Raw genomic sequence first — 13,743 nt, 5'->3', positions numbered from 1 at the left:
TAAGGTTGGGACTTAAAAAGGACAGAAGTGACGTGGGACGAGTGAAGAGCCTCATGGCTTCCTACTCTCTGTACTGAGCCTGTTTCGTTTAACAGCCCCTTCCATTTAAAATGAGAGCCTGTCTAGGAAAAAATTGAGAATAATCAAATCTGTCGCAAAGAACAAAACGGAGGAAGTTGGTCATAAGAATACGGTATCTAGCAAGAAGCCTTCAAGGAAGGGGTTGAAGCTGGAGAAGCCTGGAGGGGCCCTGAAAACCTCTTGCATGCTACATAGCTTCCCCCTGGTTTTTTTCCATTGTTGGGGGTACAAGTGATGCTTAGCAATGTAACAGGTCGCTCTGCCAGAGAGCAAGCTCTTCAGTTTCACAGGGCACATACCCAGCAGCGTGGACCTTAAGAGTCAGGAATGCTAAAACTGACCTCAAAAGTTTACCTCTGTATCTCCAAGTTTCATGATTTCACTTTTTAAAGTATTGCAAAAAGATACCTAGCTTTATTGCTGACTGGGAAAAATATAAGGAATTAAGTTAGCAGTGCACACAAGGTAAAGATTAAGGAATGTTACCTTGTTGGAGGTACTCATTTTTATACTTCGCCGCAGACTGTTCCTCTCCAAGAAATCCTCTTTAAAATAGTGTTGTAAGATTGTTGAGGCCCATGGGCTGAATTCAGCCTATGTAAAAGTTTGTTTGGCTGTACAGTTAAAGAAATTCCTTTAAAGTAACACTTTAAACATTGTAAATATTTAAAAAAATCTAGATTTCCAGCTTCTCTTTACAAGTCGTAAGTTATGGTGGCATTAGGCTTACAGTGGCACAAGGCAGCAACTAGCTCTGCTTCCTTTAAAAGCCGTGAGTGTCCTTCGATTCACCTACCCCGCCGTTCACAGAACGCCTGCAACGGTACGTGAGTACTTGCTGGTTTGGAAGGAGCTTGCATTGGCTACATGGTGGTCAGGCACTGGCTGAGATGTTAACTTGGAAGCTGAGACCTACAGGAAATTAGCTTTGAGTGATCGCAACCTGCGAACCTCAGTTTCCCTATCTGTAAAACGGGGCTGACAAGGGGCAGCTGTGGGACGGGTTGGCGATGGAGTATACAAAGGGACCGAGGTAAACGATTTCCATCACATTAACGCCCCGGAGTGTACGGACTCCAAAAGGGACAGGACCAGATGGAGGAAGCGCTCCGGGCGCAGAGCTGGAGCTCAGGGACGCACGGCGGCACTTCGCTCTGCTCTGCTCTCCTCCCCTCCCCGCCGCGGGCCCCCGCTCTCTGCCGAGGTCGGTCCCGGGGCGCCGAGAGGTGTGGCCGGCCCGCGCAGACCCTAGTGGCGGCCATGGCCTCGGTGGTGGAGTACAAGGGACTCAAGGCCGGATACCACTGCGGCTATTGCGACTCCGAGGAGGGCAAGGCATCCTGCGGTGAGTGTCTCCCTCGACGGAACTGGCGCGGCCGCCTCGCGTCCAACATCCGCCCCTCCCTTCGTGCCCCGCGCCAGCCCCTCGCGGCGGAGCTCACGGGTCCGGCTCCCCCACTCCCGCTTCCCTTTCCCACTCGTTTCTTCCCAGACCGTTATCTTTCACGCTGCGTTTTCCAGCCTCACCCTCACCGAAGATGGCCGCCCCTCTCCGAGAAGGAACAGAAATAGGCGAAGGCTGCCCTGGACCAAAATGGCGCGGGCGGCGTCAACGCCGTGGGGCTCCGGCAGGGCCCGGCTTGCGGGAGGCCGCGCGGCTTCGGGTGCGCTTCTGGGGCTCCGGGCGGCGCGGTGCATTGTGGGGTGGCGGCGGCGGCGGCGTTGGGCTGGGTTGCGCCGTGTTTGGAAAGCCGGGGCCATGGCTTCCTGTACACCTCTTTCGTCCAGCATCGTGGAGTATTTCGAGGGCGATGGCTATTACCGCTGTGGTTATTGCAAGAACGAGTCGGGAAGTCGCTCCAATGGTGAGCGGGCCGGCGGGTGGGCAAAGGGAGGGCGCCGCGGCCGCGGGGGCTCCGCGGCTCTCCAGCTCGGGCCGACCGGCTCGAGGGACCCACGGCCGCTGGAGCCCTCGCCCAGCCCCTGTCTGGTGGAGGGAGTGCGGAACGCAGCTACCCCGTGGCTGTCAGCCTTACATAAAAACAGATCTCACCTCATGCAGCAGGTAAGCTTCTAGGGTGCATATTCTTCACTCAGGTGCTCGGCCGTGCGAGATAGTGACTCTCGCAGAAGCCAAATGTGGAAACATGCCCATCACCAGTGACGGGTAAATAGACGGTGGCATGCGTGCCAGGGAGCCCTATAGTGTCGTCAGTTAGGGCTGGGGCTACCCTGTGAGTCTGACGCTGATGGGGGAATATCCCCAAGTAGTAGGTTAGTTGGGCAGAGAGTGCGTGGTGGTGCCGTTTGTGTAAAAAACGGTGTGTGTGCGCGCACACGTGTGTTTGGGCATCCATGAATAAAACGTCTCCGTAAGAATATACAAAAAACTCGTGACCATAGTCGCGGCTGGCAGGGGGACCGGTTTGTACTGATGTGTTTGGAATTTTTACCAGGCGCTAATATGCCGTATCATTTCCCCACCCACCTCGATGACGACGCAAAGCCAGCCTGCAGTTGTTTTTTTTACCCCTTTCCCTCTCATCATTTAGGTTTCTTTAGGAAAATGTGTTGTTTATAAACAAAACATGGTGTTTATTTTCCGCAATGTCATGCGTTGGCAAATGCAAAATCTCCTGTTTTAAAGAACAGTCCAGGGTTGTGGAAAATGAGATATCCACGAAGATGTAAATTGAGGTAGTTCCCATTTTGGAAACAGAATAAGTTCCCTACAGTAGGGCAATGATTTATTTGGGCGATTATAGTGTGTCCATTTACTAATTAATTAAAAGTGTTTATTAGGTGCTTCTTGTGGGAGAGGGAGTAGAATGTGATATAATGCAATCATTGTGAGTGAGGATTATGAAGATGATGAGCAAAGTGGGAAGATGTTTAGAGTGTAGCGTTAAACGGAGAAAATAAACAGAGTGCAAATGACATGTGATATATTTACGAATATGGGAGGGAAAAAACCCAGAAGTACACCAGTTGGTGAGTGGTGTTCAGCCTTAGGGTATTCATTAGACTCCTCCCTTTTTCAGAATTTTGGCATTGAGACTATGTGTGTCATGAATATGTTATATTAAATATGTCTAAAATTAACATTTTAATAGATTTTTATTATTCTAGTAATTTTATTAAGAGAAAATTGGTTAATGTAGATGTTCTGTGTTTAAAGTCTTGTGGAAGAAACCTGCTTTCGACCTTTTTACCTAAAGCGATAACTGAAATTCTTACCATCTTGACTTTAATTCTAATAGTAATCTTTACAATAGAACACCCGACGTATTGGGTGGGTAGGTTTTATTATTCCAGAGTTACAGGTGAGGAAATCAGGCTTTGCAGAGTGAACTTGCTGGTGTTAATCCTCTAGTGCCCAAGTTTTTCTCACTAGATCCTACTCTCCCAGGCCCGCCTCCTCTGCCTCTGTGCATCTCTGGTGCAGTTTACTCTTTGCAAGAGAAAAATTCTTGTTTCTTTTAACGTTACCCTTTATTATACCCATTACCATAAATATACCCTTTAATGTTATTGTCATAGTCTTCATTTTTTTATGGTTGCATCATTATTTCATCATATCGATAACACAGAGAACCTGTAATCACCTGTCCCTAGGCATTTGGGTTATTTTAGTTTTTATACTTAAAAGGAACATGACTGTTAATTTTTGTCCTGTTTTTTTGTATTCAAGACTATGCTATAAATGTATATAAAAACCAAATTTATATGCAGAAGAAAACATTTGCTTTCTAATAACTTTTCTAAAGAGACTAGTTTAATCATTTATTGGGGGTATTATTACTATTATTATAAGGTATAATGTAACCTGATTGCAGTGAGGACCTACATTTATGATGTCATGGAGACTCTTGACTAATCTTGAATTAAATGTAATCACTTTGATGTGTTTTTTTTTTAAATTAAGATGATCTATTGTTTTCATTTGTTATTTATTACGTTAAACCAACGAGTATAAAGTATGCAAACTTTCATTCCTCCAGTGTGAGCTGGATTTTTTTCCTTCTATATTCACATTTAAAAAAATACTGCTTTGAATTTAAACGAGTAAAAAGTTCAGTCTGTTGTAGTTGACATGTCACTTATCTTTTCAGGCATGTGGGCACATTCCATGACGGTACAGGACTATCAGGATCTCATAGATCGAGGATGGCGAAGGTAAAGCTCCTCAGTGCAAAGATACTTCTCTTTATTACTCAGGTTCTTCCTATAATTGAAAAAAATATTGTATGCCTTTAAAATGTTTTCCTGTTTGGAAAGAGGTTTAAGAAATTTTTTATTATTTTGTGTAATAATTTTGTTCTCTCTCTTTTCAAGGATCTTTATTAGGAAAACTTTAAATATATACAAACACAGAGAGGACATAATAATGAACCTCATGTGTCTATCACCAGGCTTCACCTGTTGTTGACATTTTGCCAGTCTTGTGTCCAACCAAAGTTCACAACTCTAACTCCCTAACTTCTAACTTTGGGAGGTGATTAAGTCATAACGGTGGAGCCTTCATGAATGGGACTAGAGACCTTCCAAAAGAGCTCCCTTGCCCACCCTTGCTCCCCCTGAACATGATGGAAAGAGGAACCAGGAAGTTTGTCTTCAGAAGACACCAGACCTGCCGGTGCCCTGATCTTGGACATTCCAGCCTCTAGAACTGTGAGGAATAAACTTCTGTTGTTTAGAAGCCGCTCAGTCTGCGGCACTTTGTAAGAGCAGCCCAAGCACACTAAGGCACTCCCCCACTCAATAATTTAAAGCAAATTTCAGGTGTCTTTTCAATATACCTATAATAGGTATGTGTTTCTAAGAGAGAAAGAGTCTTTTTTCTTTTATTACATATCTACAATACATTTATCATACTTGACAAAGTTAATAATTCTCTGATGCCATCTCTCACCTAGTTTTGATTAGATTTTCTGCTTGTCTCAAAATGTCTTTTTTTAATGACTTTAATAGTGTATTATTGTATTTTTCCTATTACCATTTATCCCCGTTATACCCTGTCCACCTCCCCCGCCCCTCCCCCCACAGTCACCACGCGGTTGTCTGTGTCCTTGAGTTCTTTCTCACTTTCGCTCAATCCCCGCACCCCACAGCCCACCCCCACCCAGAGCTGTCAGCCTGGTCACTATCTGTGAGTCTGTCTCTATTTTGCTTGTTAGTTAAGTTTGTTCATTAGATTATGGTATTTGTCTTCTTCTTTTTTTAAACAGTTTATTTGAATCAGGATTCCATTAAGGTCCACACATTGCCTTGGATGGCTATGATTTTTCTGGTGGTTATTGTTATGTAGATGATTTTAAAGTAACTATTGAGTATTAAGTGAAGTTCCTTGTACACATAGCATAAGCAGCGTTAGGTGCCCTGTGCCGGTGGTCCACAAGAGACATCGGATTGAGCACAGCAGGTGAAACTTTCCAATTTCCCTTAAACTTGAATGAGTTTCAAAAGTAGCTATGGGTCAGGTATTGAAGGGCTTTGTGTGCCATGATAAGGGACATTTTTAAAGGCAAAGGGGAGCCGCTGAAGGCGTTTATGTGACAAAGATGTGATGGGATTCGTGTTTCGGAAATCGTCCTTCACGTAGCAGGGAGGCGTTTGAGGGGGTGGCCCTGGAGGCAGGAGGCGGCTTCCGGAGGCCGCCGCAGTGTGGGATGTGAGATGGTGGAGACTGAAATGATCATCAGTAGCAGAGGCGATGGAGAGGAGGGGACAGAGTTAAGATGGAACGTAGAAGTAGGAAGCTTGCCGATAGGACGTCGAGCTGCATTGGAGGTAAGAGCCTGAGGTGGCCCCTGGGTCCCTGGCTCGGTAACTGACCTCGTGCTTGTCCGGGCTGCTGTAACAGGGCACCACAGGCGGGGCAGCTTAGACAACAAAACTTTGTTCTCTCTCCACCCTGGAGGCTGGGGGTCTACAGTCGAGGCGTCCGGAGCTGGGGTTTCCTCTGGGGCCTCTCTCCTTGGTCTGCGCACGGCTGCCTTCTCGGCATGTCCTCACATGGTCCTTTCCCTTGGTGCGCACGTCCCCGCTGCCTCACGTCTCCTTGTGTTTCCAGTTTTCTTCTCTTAAAGGACGCATGCAAGATTGGATTAGGGCTCGCCTTAGCGGCTTCCTTTTCACCCAGCCACCCCTCTAAAGCCCTCACCTTCAAATTCTGAGGTGCTGGACGCTAGGGTTTCCACGTGAATTGTGGGGGACAGAATTCAGCTCACGATGTCATGATTCTGCCACTGACTGAGATCTAGAAAGCATGAAGGGAGCAGGTCGGGGCTGGGGGTCCTTTGTGCAGTCACGTGTGGAACCCCCAGGCGTGGGTGCCATAGGCAGCGGTGTCCAGCAGCCCCACAGCACGCCGGGTGGTTTCTCGGCCCGTGGCGTTTAGGGTTGGGGTGGTCGGTCAGGCATGGAGAAGATGGCCGACGCGAACGAGAAGGGGGCTGGGTGATTAGCCTTGGAGCACGCAGGCGAAGGGCTAGCGAAGGACGAGCTGGCCTCTGGTCCATGGTAGACCCACGGGGCAAGACTGCTTCGCTTAAGAGGGGCTAAACCTAAGTGCAGTTCTTACACTATTGATTAGATTTTTACCCTAGCTGAGTTTGTGCTTCTGTACTAATTTACTTTGGTATATATGAGAAATGTGTAAGAAATTAACAAAACTATTCTGTAATTTTAGAAGCGGGAAATACGTGTACAAGCCTGTGATGGATAAAACGTGTTGTCCTCAGTACACGATAAGGTAAGAATTTTTTTAAAAGATTTTATTTGTTTTTAGAGAGGGGAGGAGGGGGAGAAAGAGATGGAGAGAAACATTGATGTGAGAGAGAAACATCCATTGGTTACTTCGTAAGTGCGGGACTGGGGACCACACCCATAGGCCAGGCATGTGCCCTGACTGAGAATCAAACCGCCTACCTTTGGCTTTGTGGGTCGATGCCCAACCAACTGAGCCACACCAGTCAGGGCATGTGGTAAGAATTTTGATTGCTAGAAGGGGGCTGTATAATATGAAGGTTGTGTATAATTTTTTAGTAGAATCTTATTTGTTTTAAATGTTAATTTTCATTCTAGGTAGGCATTTTTTATAAGGAAAAGCAAATGAGTTAGGGCTTTTATACATACTGATGATATATTCACATGCTGATCAGTAGCTTTTATTAAGGTTTAATTGGTTCATATATAAATATATGAAAAAAATACCTTCTTTATTTGGTAGTCTGGTCAGTGATACCATGAAATAGTTGGAAAATATTGGTAAATACTGAAAGTATTTTGAGATGCCAAGTTTTTGTAGGTTTTAGCTGAGGGCTTTCCCGGCCCTGGTGTATTCCTTGACAGAGAGCCTAAATTCAGGCAATGCTGTAGGATTCAGGGGTACGGTTGAAGTGTGATTCACCACGTGCATTTGCAGTCCACTTTTCTTCATCGGAAAACTTTAACTAAAAACTCTCATTTTCCTACAAAGCGTTTGATTAATTTTTCACAATCTTTTGGGTTTACCCTCTGCCCCCTTTACTCACCCTAACATGGAAAGGTTTTCCCCTCCTCTTCGATTATAAAGGACCTCCTCCTCTTCTCCTTCGTTGTCCTGCTCTCCCCTTCTCCTTCTCCTAGAATAAAACAGGAAAAGCACATTAACATTGTGAAGCAGTTGTCTCCTATTTTAATGTGTATGTACAAGGTATGCTTCAAATAAAAAAGCAAACAGTTGTATCCATCATTTTCTGACTTTGTTGTGTTTAATTTTTTGTACACTGTTTTGAGAATTTGATGAAAGTTATAGGCCCTCCCTGCAACAAAACCAAACAAGGGAGGGGGCACATTCAGAATGATCACAGACCCCCAGGAAGTCCCACTGATTCTTGGTTAAGAATCCTTTCGCTCATCTAACTGATCATAGACCTGGGACAGTAAAGAGAAAGACCAGGTCTGTCTGGCTTGCTGACAGCATCTCATTTATTACGCACAGAATAACATGACAGAGTAGCTGTGCTGCCCTCTTTCAACTGGAGTGGTTATGGAACAGTGACATCTTCAAAGGCGGAAGTCATTTTCCTTCAGATAGCAGTTTTTATTACTGGATTATGGCTAGGATTCTGTTCAAGTAGGTCTGAGGTTGATTGGCCTGAACCCTGAGAATCGCTAACCAGAAAAGGCCAATTTCAATGGGTTAAGGAAAAATACAAAACATCTACAGTTTATTGGGTGCTTGTCACATGCAAAGCATGGTTTCTGGTAAATTGTTTTTAATTTTTTTTAAATTGATTTGAGAGAGAGAGAGAGAGAAGCATCATGTGCTGTCCTGCTCATCCACGCGCTCACTGGCTGATTCCTGTGTGCGCTCGCTGGTGTTCTGGGGCTGAGTGGGAAGTGGGTTTGCGATCTCCGCATCCAGTGCGTAGACTTTGCTTTAAACTTCTGTTTCCAGTGCAGCAACATAGCTTTCATCTGTGCTGTGCCCCTCATGCAAGCGGCTCTGTGTTTTACGCTCCTATAACTTCACAGTTTTTTGCTGGGCTGGGTAAGAAGTCACCTGTGCAGAGTAGGGGAGGGCATCAGATGTCTTAATTGCTTTCAAAACAGACTTTCAGGGGGTCTTCCTGGTTTTAGACCCACCTTCTTGTATATTATTGCTAGTCCCTAAGACTTTTTAGGAGTAATGCAGGGAAAATTGGGTACCTTTTTGGCTTTTTTCACTGTTTAGAATTCGGGGTTCTTTGGTCTGCTAAGTCGGTCACCATGCCTACATCTGCTTTCCAGCTGCTAACATTTCTCCCATCCTCTTCTTCCTAGTGGTTTATGTCTTGTCTTTTTTTTCTATTCCTTAACTAGTTTTAGGGAGATTTGAGGTGAGTTAGAGGCTGCATTAAACCTTGTCTTTATCTAGAAATTTTGGGCATAAGCTTTGCCTCATTGTACTAGATACTATCCATAACTGGTTTTATTGTTTTAAAGTTTGGGTTCACTTTTCTTATATTTATTTTGCTTTTCTAGGTGCCAACCTTTACAGTTTCAGCCATCAAAGTCTCACAAGAAGGTTTTGAAAAAAATGTTGAAGTTTCTGGCTAAAGGGGAGATTTCCAAAGGAAATTGTGAGGGTAAGATGAGACGGGAGTCTAAAAACTATTCATTTATTTATTTATTCAAAATTTTTATTTATTGATTTTACAGAGAGAGAGACACACACACACACCCCCCATTGATTTGTTCCACTCATTTATGCATCCATTGATTGGTTCTTGTATGTGCCCTGACCCTGGACAATGCTCTCTAACTGACTGCGATACTGGCCAGGGCTTTAAAATGGTGTATCTTTTCAAGTTTCTCACTTTCAGCCATTTCATAAGTTAGGTAGGGGAAAAGGAGTCCTTACGACAATCAGGTACTGCTGTTACTACGGTGACGATGATGATTAGGACTGCTGTTCCTGTGACCCCTGGCCCTGAGTCAAGGGTCTGGGGAATGTGTGCCAGGGCGAGTCTTGGGAAGAAGATTTAGGATCATTTTGAAGATGCAATATCCTGGAGTTTATTGAAATTTTAGTTTTCATCATGCTTTGACAACTCTTACTTGATCCCAATAGCACCCTTATGAAGTAAATAGAAAGTGGTATTATCTCTGGAAACAGGTGCTTATGTGCAACTTACGTGAGACCACACAGTCACTTTCACTGTTGAGTAAAGCTCAGATTTTTAATGTTTAAGTAAGACTGACTTAAGTAAATTACATTGCCTGAAATCCCGTTTCTTTCTTGTCTGATTTTTGAAGTCTGATTTTGAATTATGAGTGAATTTCCTAAAAGACTTTTAGTAACATTTAATTAACTATGGTTACGGATATTTTGCATCTTCAGTTTCATTACTAAAACATATGTAAGAATTGAGAATGCCACTCATTTTTTGAGCTCTTGCTCACTTTGGCCGTAGGAAATGCCTGATCCTGGGAGCCTCCCACGCCAGTCTTAGCGTGTTCATTTCTTCCCTAGCAGGCTTTGAATGCCTGCCATGTCCCAGTCCCAGTTTTAAGCACTGGAGAGACTGTGGCCCGCAAGACAGGCAAGTTCTTTGCCATCATGCACTGTCCTTAATGGGCCAGGAATCGGAACAGCTTGGAGCAGATGTTGGGGCAACAGAAGGGCCAGGAGGCTCAGGGACATAGACGTTCAGGGGCAGCTGGAACATTGGGAACATCAGAATTTTGGTGCAGCTCTGATTAGTATTGTCAGTACATAATTTTAAAGACTAAATAGTCTTTGTTGGTTAGTCAGTATAAAATTTTCATTGGCTGGGAATCATATTCTGTGTTTCAAAAATTAATATTCAGATAAGCTTAGAGGATGCTGTCCGTGTATAAATTGATGGTTGCCTGTCTTTTATGTAGCTTTTATGTTTGGTTCTTTATTTGACTTGTATAGTCTTCTGAATTATTTATGTCTACAACTTAATTAATAGGAGTGATGCACTCATTCGGATAAAGTCCCAAATAACTATAACAAAGAGACACCAAAATGCAGTAACTAAACATAGACAGAAGTCCGTTCCTTTTCTCACACAGCAGCAGTGTGTGGGTCCCGGGTCGGCCATTCTGGGACTCTCTTCCTGTGATTTCCAGGGTTGCTCTGGTTTTTACTGATCTGGCCAGTGAGGAGGGGAAAGATTGGAAGTTCAGGGCCACAGATTTCCTTTAAAACAAGCAAAACAAGCAGGGTCACAGATTTCCTTTTAAAACAAAATTGGACATGTCAGGTCGGTTATATTTCATTGGTGGGAGCTCGGCCACCCCTTGTGAGGGGCCTGGCATTCCCTCCCCTTGCTTGGGTGCCACAGTTCTAACTGCAGCTCTGCTACTTTGGAAGACACGGGAAGAGATTTGGCGGACACAGAGTAGTTTCTGTCACATTGGATAAAAGGGACATGTTTTCCTTCATGTATCTTAACTGTATCTGGCTGATGGACTTTGATTTCTTTTGATGTGTAGATGAGCCTATGGAGCCCCTGACGGAGGATGCTGTTGCTGGTGACGTGGCGTTAATAAATAAATTGGATATACAGTGTGACCTTAAAAGGCTCGGTGAAAACCTCAAAGAGAGCTTAGCGAGGGAAGAGAAGAAAGGAAAAAGCGCAAAGAAAGAAGAATCTAATGAATTAATTCAGTCACAAGATAAAAGGGCGAAGTTGGGCTCCGGCGAACCATCCCCTTCCGTTGCAGTGCACACAGCTCCCAAGCCAGGTAGTGAGAGTTCGTTGGCAGGCGTGTTAAAGTCCTGTTAAGTGCTTTTCTCTGCGTTCTCATCAGCTAAAGATATGAATTACTCATGACATCTGTAAACTAGATCTGTTTTATACAACTTATTACCTGGATTTAAATGGACAAATCACATCTTTTTAAAAGCTCCCATGTTTAATAAGCCTGACAGAATAGCCTTATTACCCCTAAGACATTTTAAAAACGCTCCATTTTTTCTTACTATGTTAGGGCCATAGAGGTTTGAGACCCAAATTTATGTAAAAAACATTTGCTAAACATTTTAGTTTTTGGTGTTAAAGTAAATTTTGGGTGTTATGTCCAAAATACAGAAAATGTGAAATTCTTCATTTTATCATGAGATTCTTTTAATCATAATAAATTTTACTTAAAAAAATATTCAGATTTTGATATTTAACTTCACCTTTAATAAGGTAAGATTTCTTTCTGTATTTTCACTGATCAAAGAATTAGACTTAAGAATTTTATTCATCATTAAATGGGTTTATTGTGTGTGTATGCATGAGCATGCATGTGTGTACATGATTCTTTTAAATTAGCATAAAATAATTTGGATGGTTTATGCTTCAGTTCCTGAATTTGTTCTTCTATTTATTTATATATGATGATCCAAGGGAGAGATTTTTTGTACTATTTTAGTTTTTCTTTGTTACGTATATAAAAGCACAGAAAACTGCGTTTTTATTGAATGGTTTTTTTAATGTAAGGCTTTCATGGCATTTAAATTGTTATTAAATTCTAATAACAAGAATACTCCAATAAAATAGTATGAATGATTTAGATAATTTCTTTCAACTTTTGCTCTCTTGAGCAATAGGGTTCTTTTATTTTTAATATTTTATTATAGAAATTACCGTGTATCAGATCTAAAGCCTATTTTGGAGAATTTCAAAGAGACGCACGTAGGCAATGTTATAATGAACTTCCATGTACACTCCCCTCATGTGAAATGATCATAAACTCATGATGGCCACTCTTGTTTCATCTGTACTCGCCTCTAGTTCCCCCTTCCAGTGTCATAGTGAAGCAATTCCAGACATTGTATTATCTTATATTTCAAAATGCATCTCTAAAAGATGAGAACTTTAAAAAATATTCACAATACTATTACACCTAAATAAAATGCCCTAATGCTATTCAATAGCCAGTTTAAATTTCCAATTTTTAAACATTTGTGTGCATTGGCTCCCACTTTTTAATTTGCAGTTATTTGTTAAAGAAACTGGGTTGTTTGTTTTGAATTGTTGGTCCTACTACTCTCTGCATTCGCCCAGTAACATCTGCAGTCCAGTTTAACATTTTCTCTGCCTGCCACACCAGCCAGGGCTAGATATTCTCATTCTATCATTCATTTTTCATTTAAATGTGTATATTTATATATAACTGGACCCTTGATCAGATTCAGTATTAAATTGTTTTTTGCTTTTTGGAGGGGGTACATCTTAATCGGGTTCAGGTTCAATTTATTTATTTGAGAATGGGTTAAGCTACTTCATGGGTGGCGGATGTTCTTTCAGGAGATAGAATGTTTGGGTGCCTCTTCTTTTGTTAGTGTTAATAGCCATGCTTAAATCCATTGATCCATTAGATATTCTAAATTAAAAAAAAAGATTTTATCTTCCTATTTTTAGAGAGAGGGGAGGAAAGGGAGAAATAGAGGGACAGAAACATCAATGTGTGGTTGCCTCTCGTGTGCCTCCTACTGGAGATGTGGCCTGCAACCCAGGCATGTGCCCTGACTGGGAATCAAACCGACAACCTTTTGGTTCATAGGTTGGCACTCAGTCCACTGAGCCACACCAGCCAGGGCTAGATATTCTCATTCTATCAATGATTTTTCATTTATTGGCTGGAATACTTTTATAAAGAGAACCTTTCCCGCAACAATTTGTTTCCCATAAGAACTTGTAGCAAAAGCAGGATAAATTCTTGCATTTTACTTTCCATTTTTCAGAGTAACATAAAATGACTTTTAACATGGTATATTTCTTTCTAAATGTTTTCTAAATATTTTAAATGTGTATATTTATATATAACTTTTAACACTGTATAATGACAGATACCCTTAAATTTCTAAAACATTTTTAGGAGCCATGGTATTCTTTTGTTAGATATTTTTAAAGTTGTGTAGTTATTCTATAATTGGGCATTTTTGATTATTTTTAGGTTTTCATTTGTGTTATTTGCCTGCATATCATGATTTTCTCAGGATAGCTTTCTTGAGGATGCCTTACTAGATTAAAAGGCACTCACTAAAATTTTTGGTGTATAATAGTTACAATTTTTATATTTAAAATTTTTAAGATACATATTTATTGATTTCAGAGAGAGCGAGCGAGAAATGCATTGATGTGAGAGAAACATTGATTGGTTGCCTCTCTT

General features: G+C 42.4%; 1 protein-coding gene across 7 annotated transcripts in view; it reads left to right on the top strand.

Annotated features, from left to right (window-relative positions):
• Positions 1-1,288: 1,288 nt before the first annotated feature.
• The window catches only part of ATE1 (arginyltransferase 1), a 126,910-nt gene continuing 114,455 nt past the window's right edge, over positions 1,289-13,743 (top strand). For 4 of the 7 annotated variants that reach the window (XM_054581628.1, XM_054581624.1, XM_054581625.1 and 1 more), the window contains exons 1-5: positions 1,777-1,946; positions 4,194-4,257; positions 6,773-6,835; positions 9,091-9,194; positions 11,074-11,325. In XM_054581628.1, the coding sequence (XP_054437603.1) occupies positions 1,841-1,946; positions 4,194-4,257; positions 6,773-6,835; positions 9,091-9,194; positions 11,074-11,325 (589 nt within the window). In that variant the 5' untranslated portion in view covers positions 1,777-1,840. Of the gene's footprint in view, positions 1,427-1,776; positions 1,947-4,193; positions 4,258-4,507; positions 4,753-6,772; positions 6,836-9,090; positions 9,195-11,073; positions 11,326-13,743 lie in introns of those variants that run through there. The other 3 variants (XM_054581626.1, XM_054581623.1, XM_054581627.1) reach the window with 2 other exon arrangements.

This window comes from Pteronotus mesoamericanus, unplaced genomic scaffold (assembly GCF_021234165.1).
Source record: "Pteronotus mesoamericanus isolate MK-2021 breed Mesoamerican mustached bat unplaced genomic scaffold, CSHL_Meso_final contig_657, whole genome shotgun sequence".
Taxonomy (NCBI): Eukaryota; Metazoa; Chordata; class Mammalia; order Chiroptera; family Mormoopidae; genus Pteronotus; species Pteronotus mesoamericanus.
The sequence above is the reverse complement of the archived record's forward strand: the minus strand, read 5'-3'. Positions and strand labels throughout refer to the sequence as shown.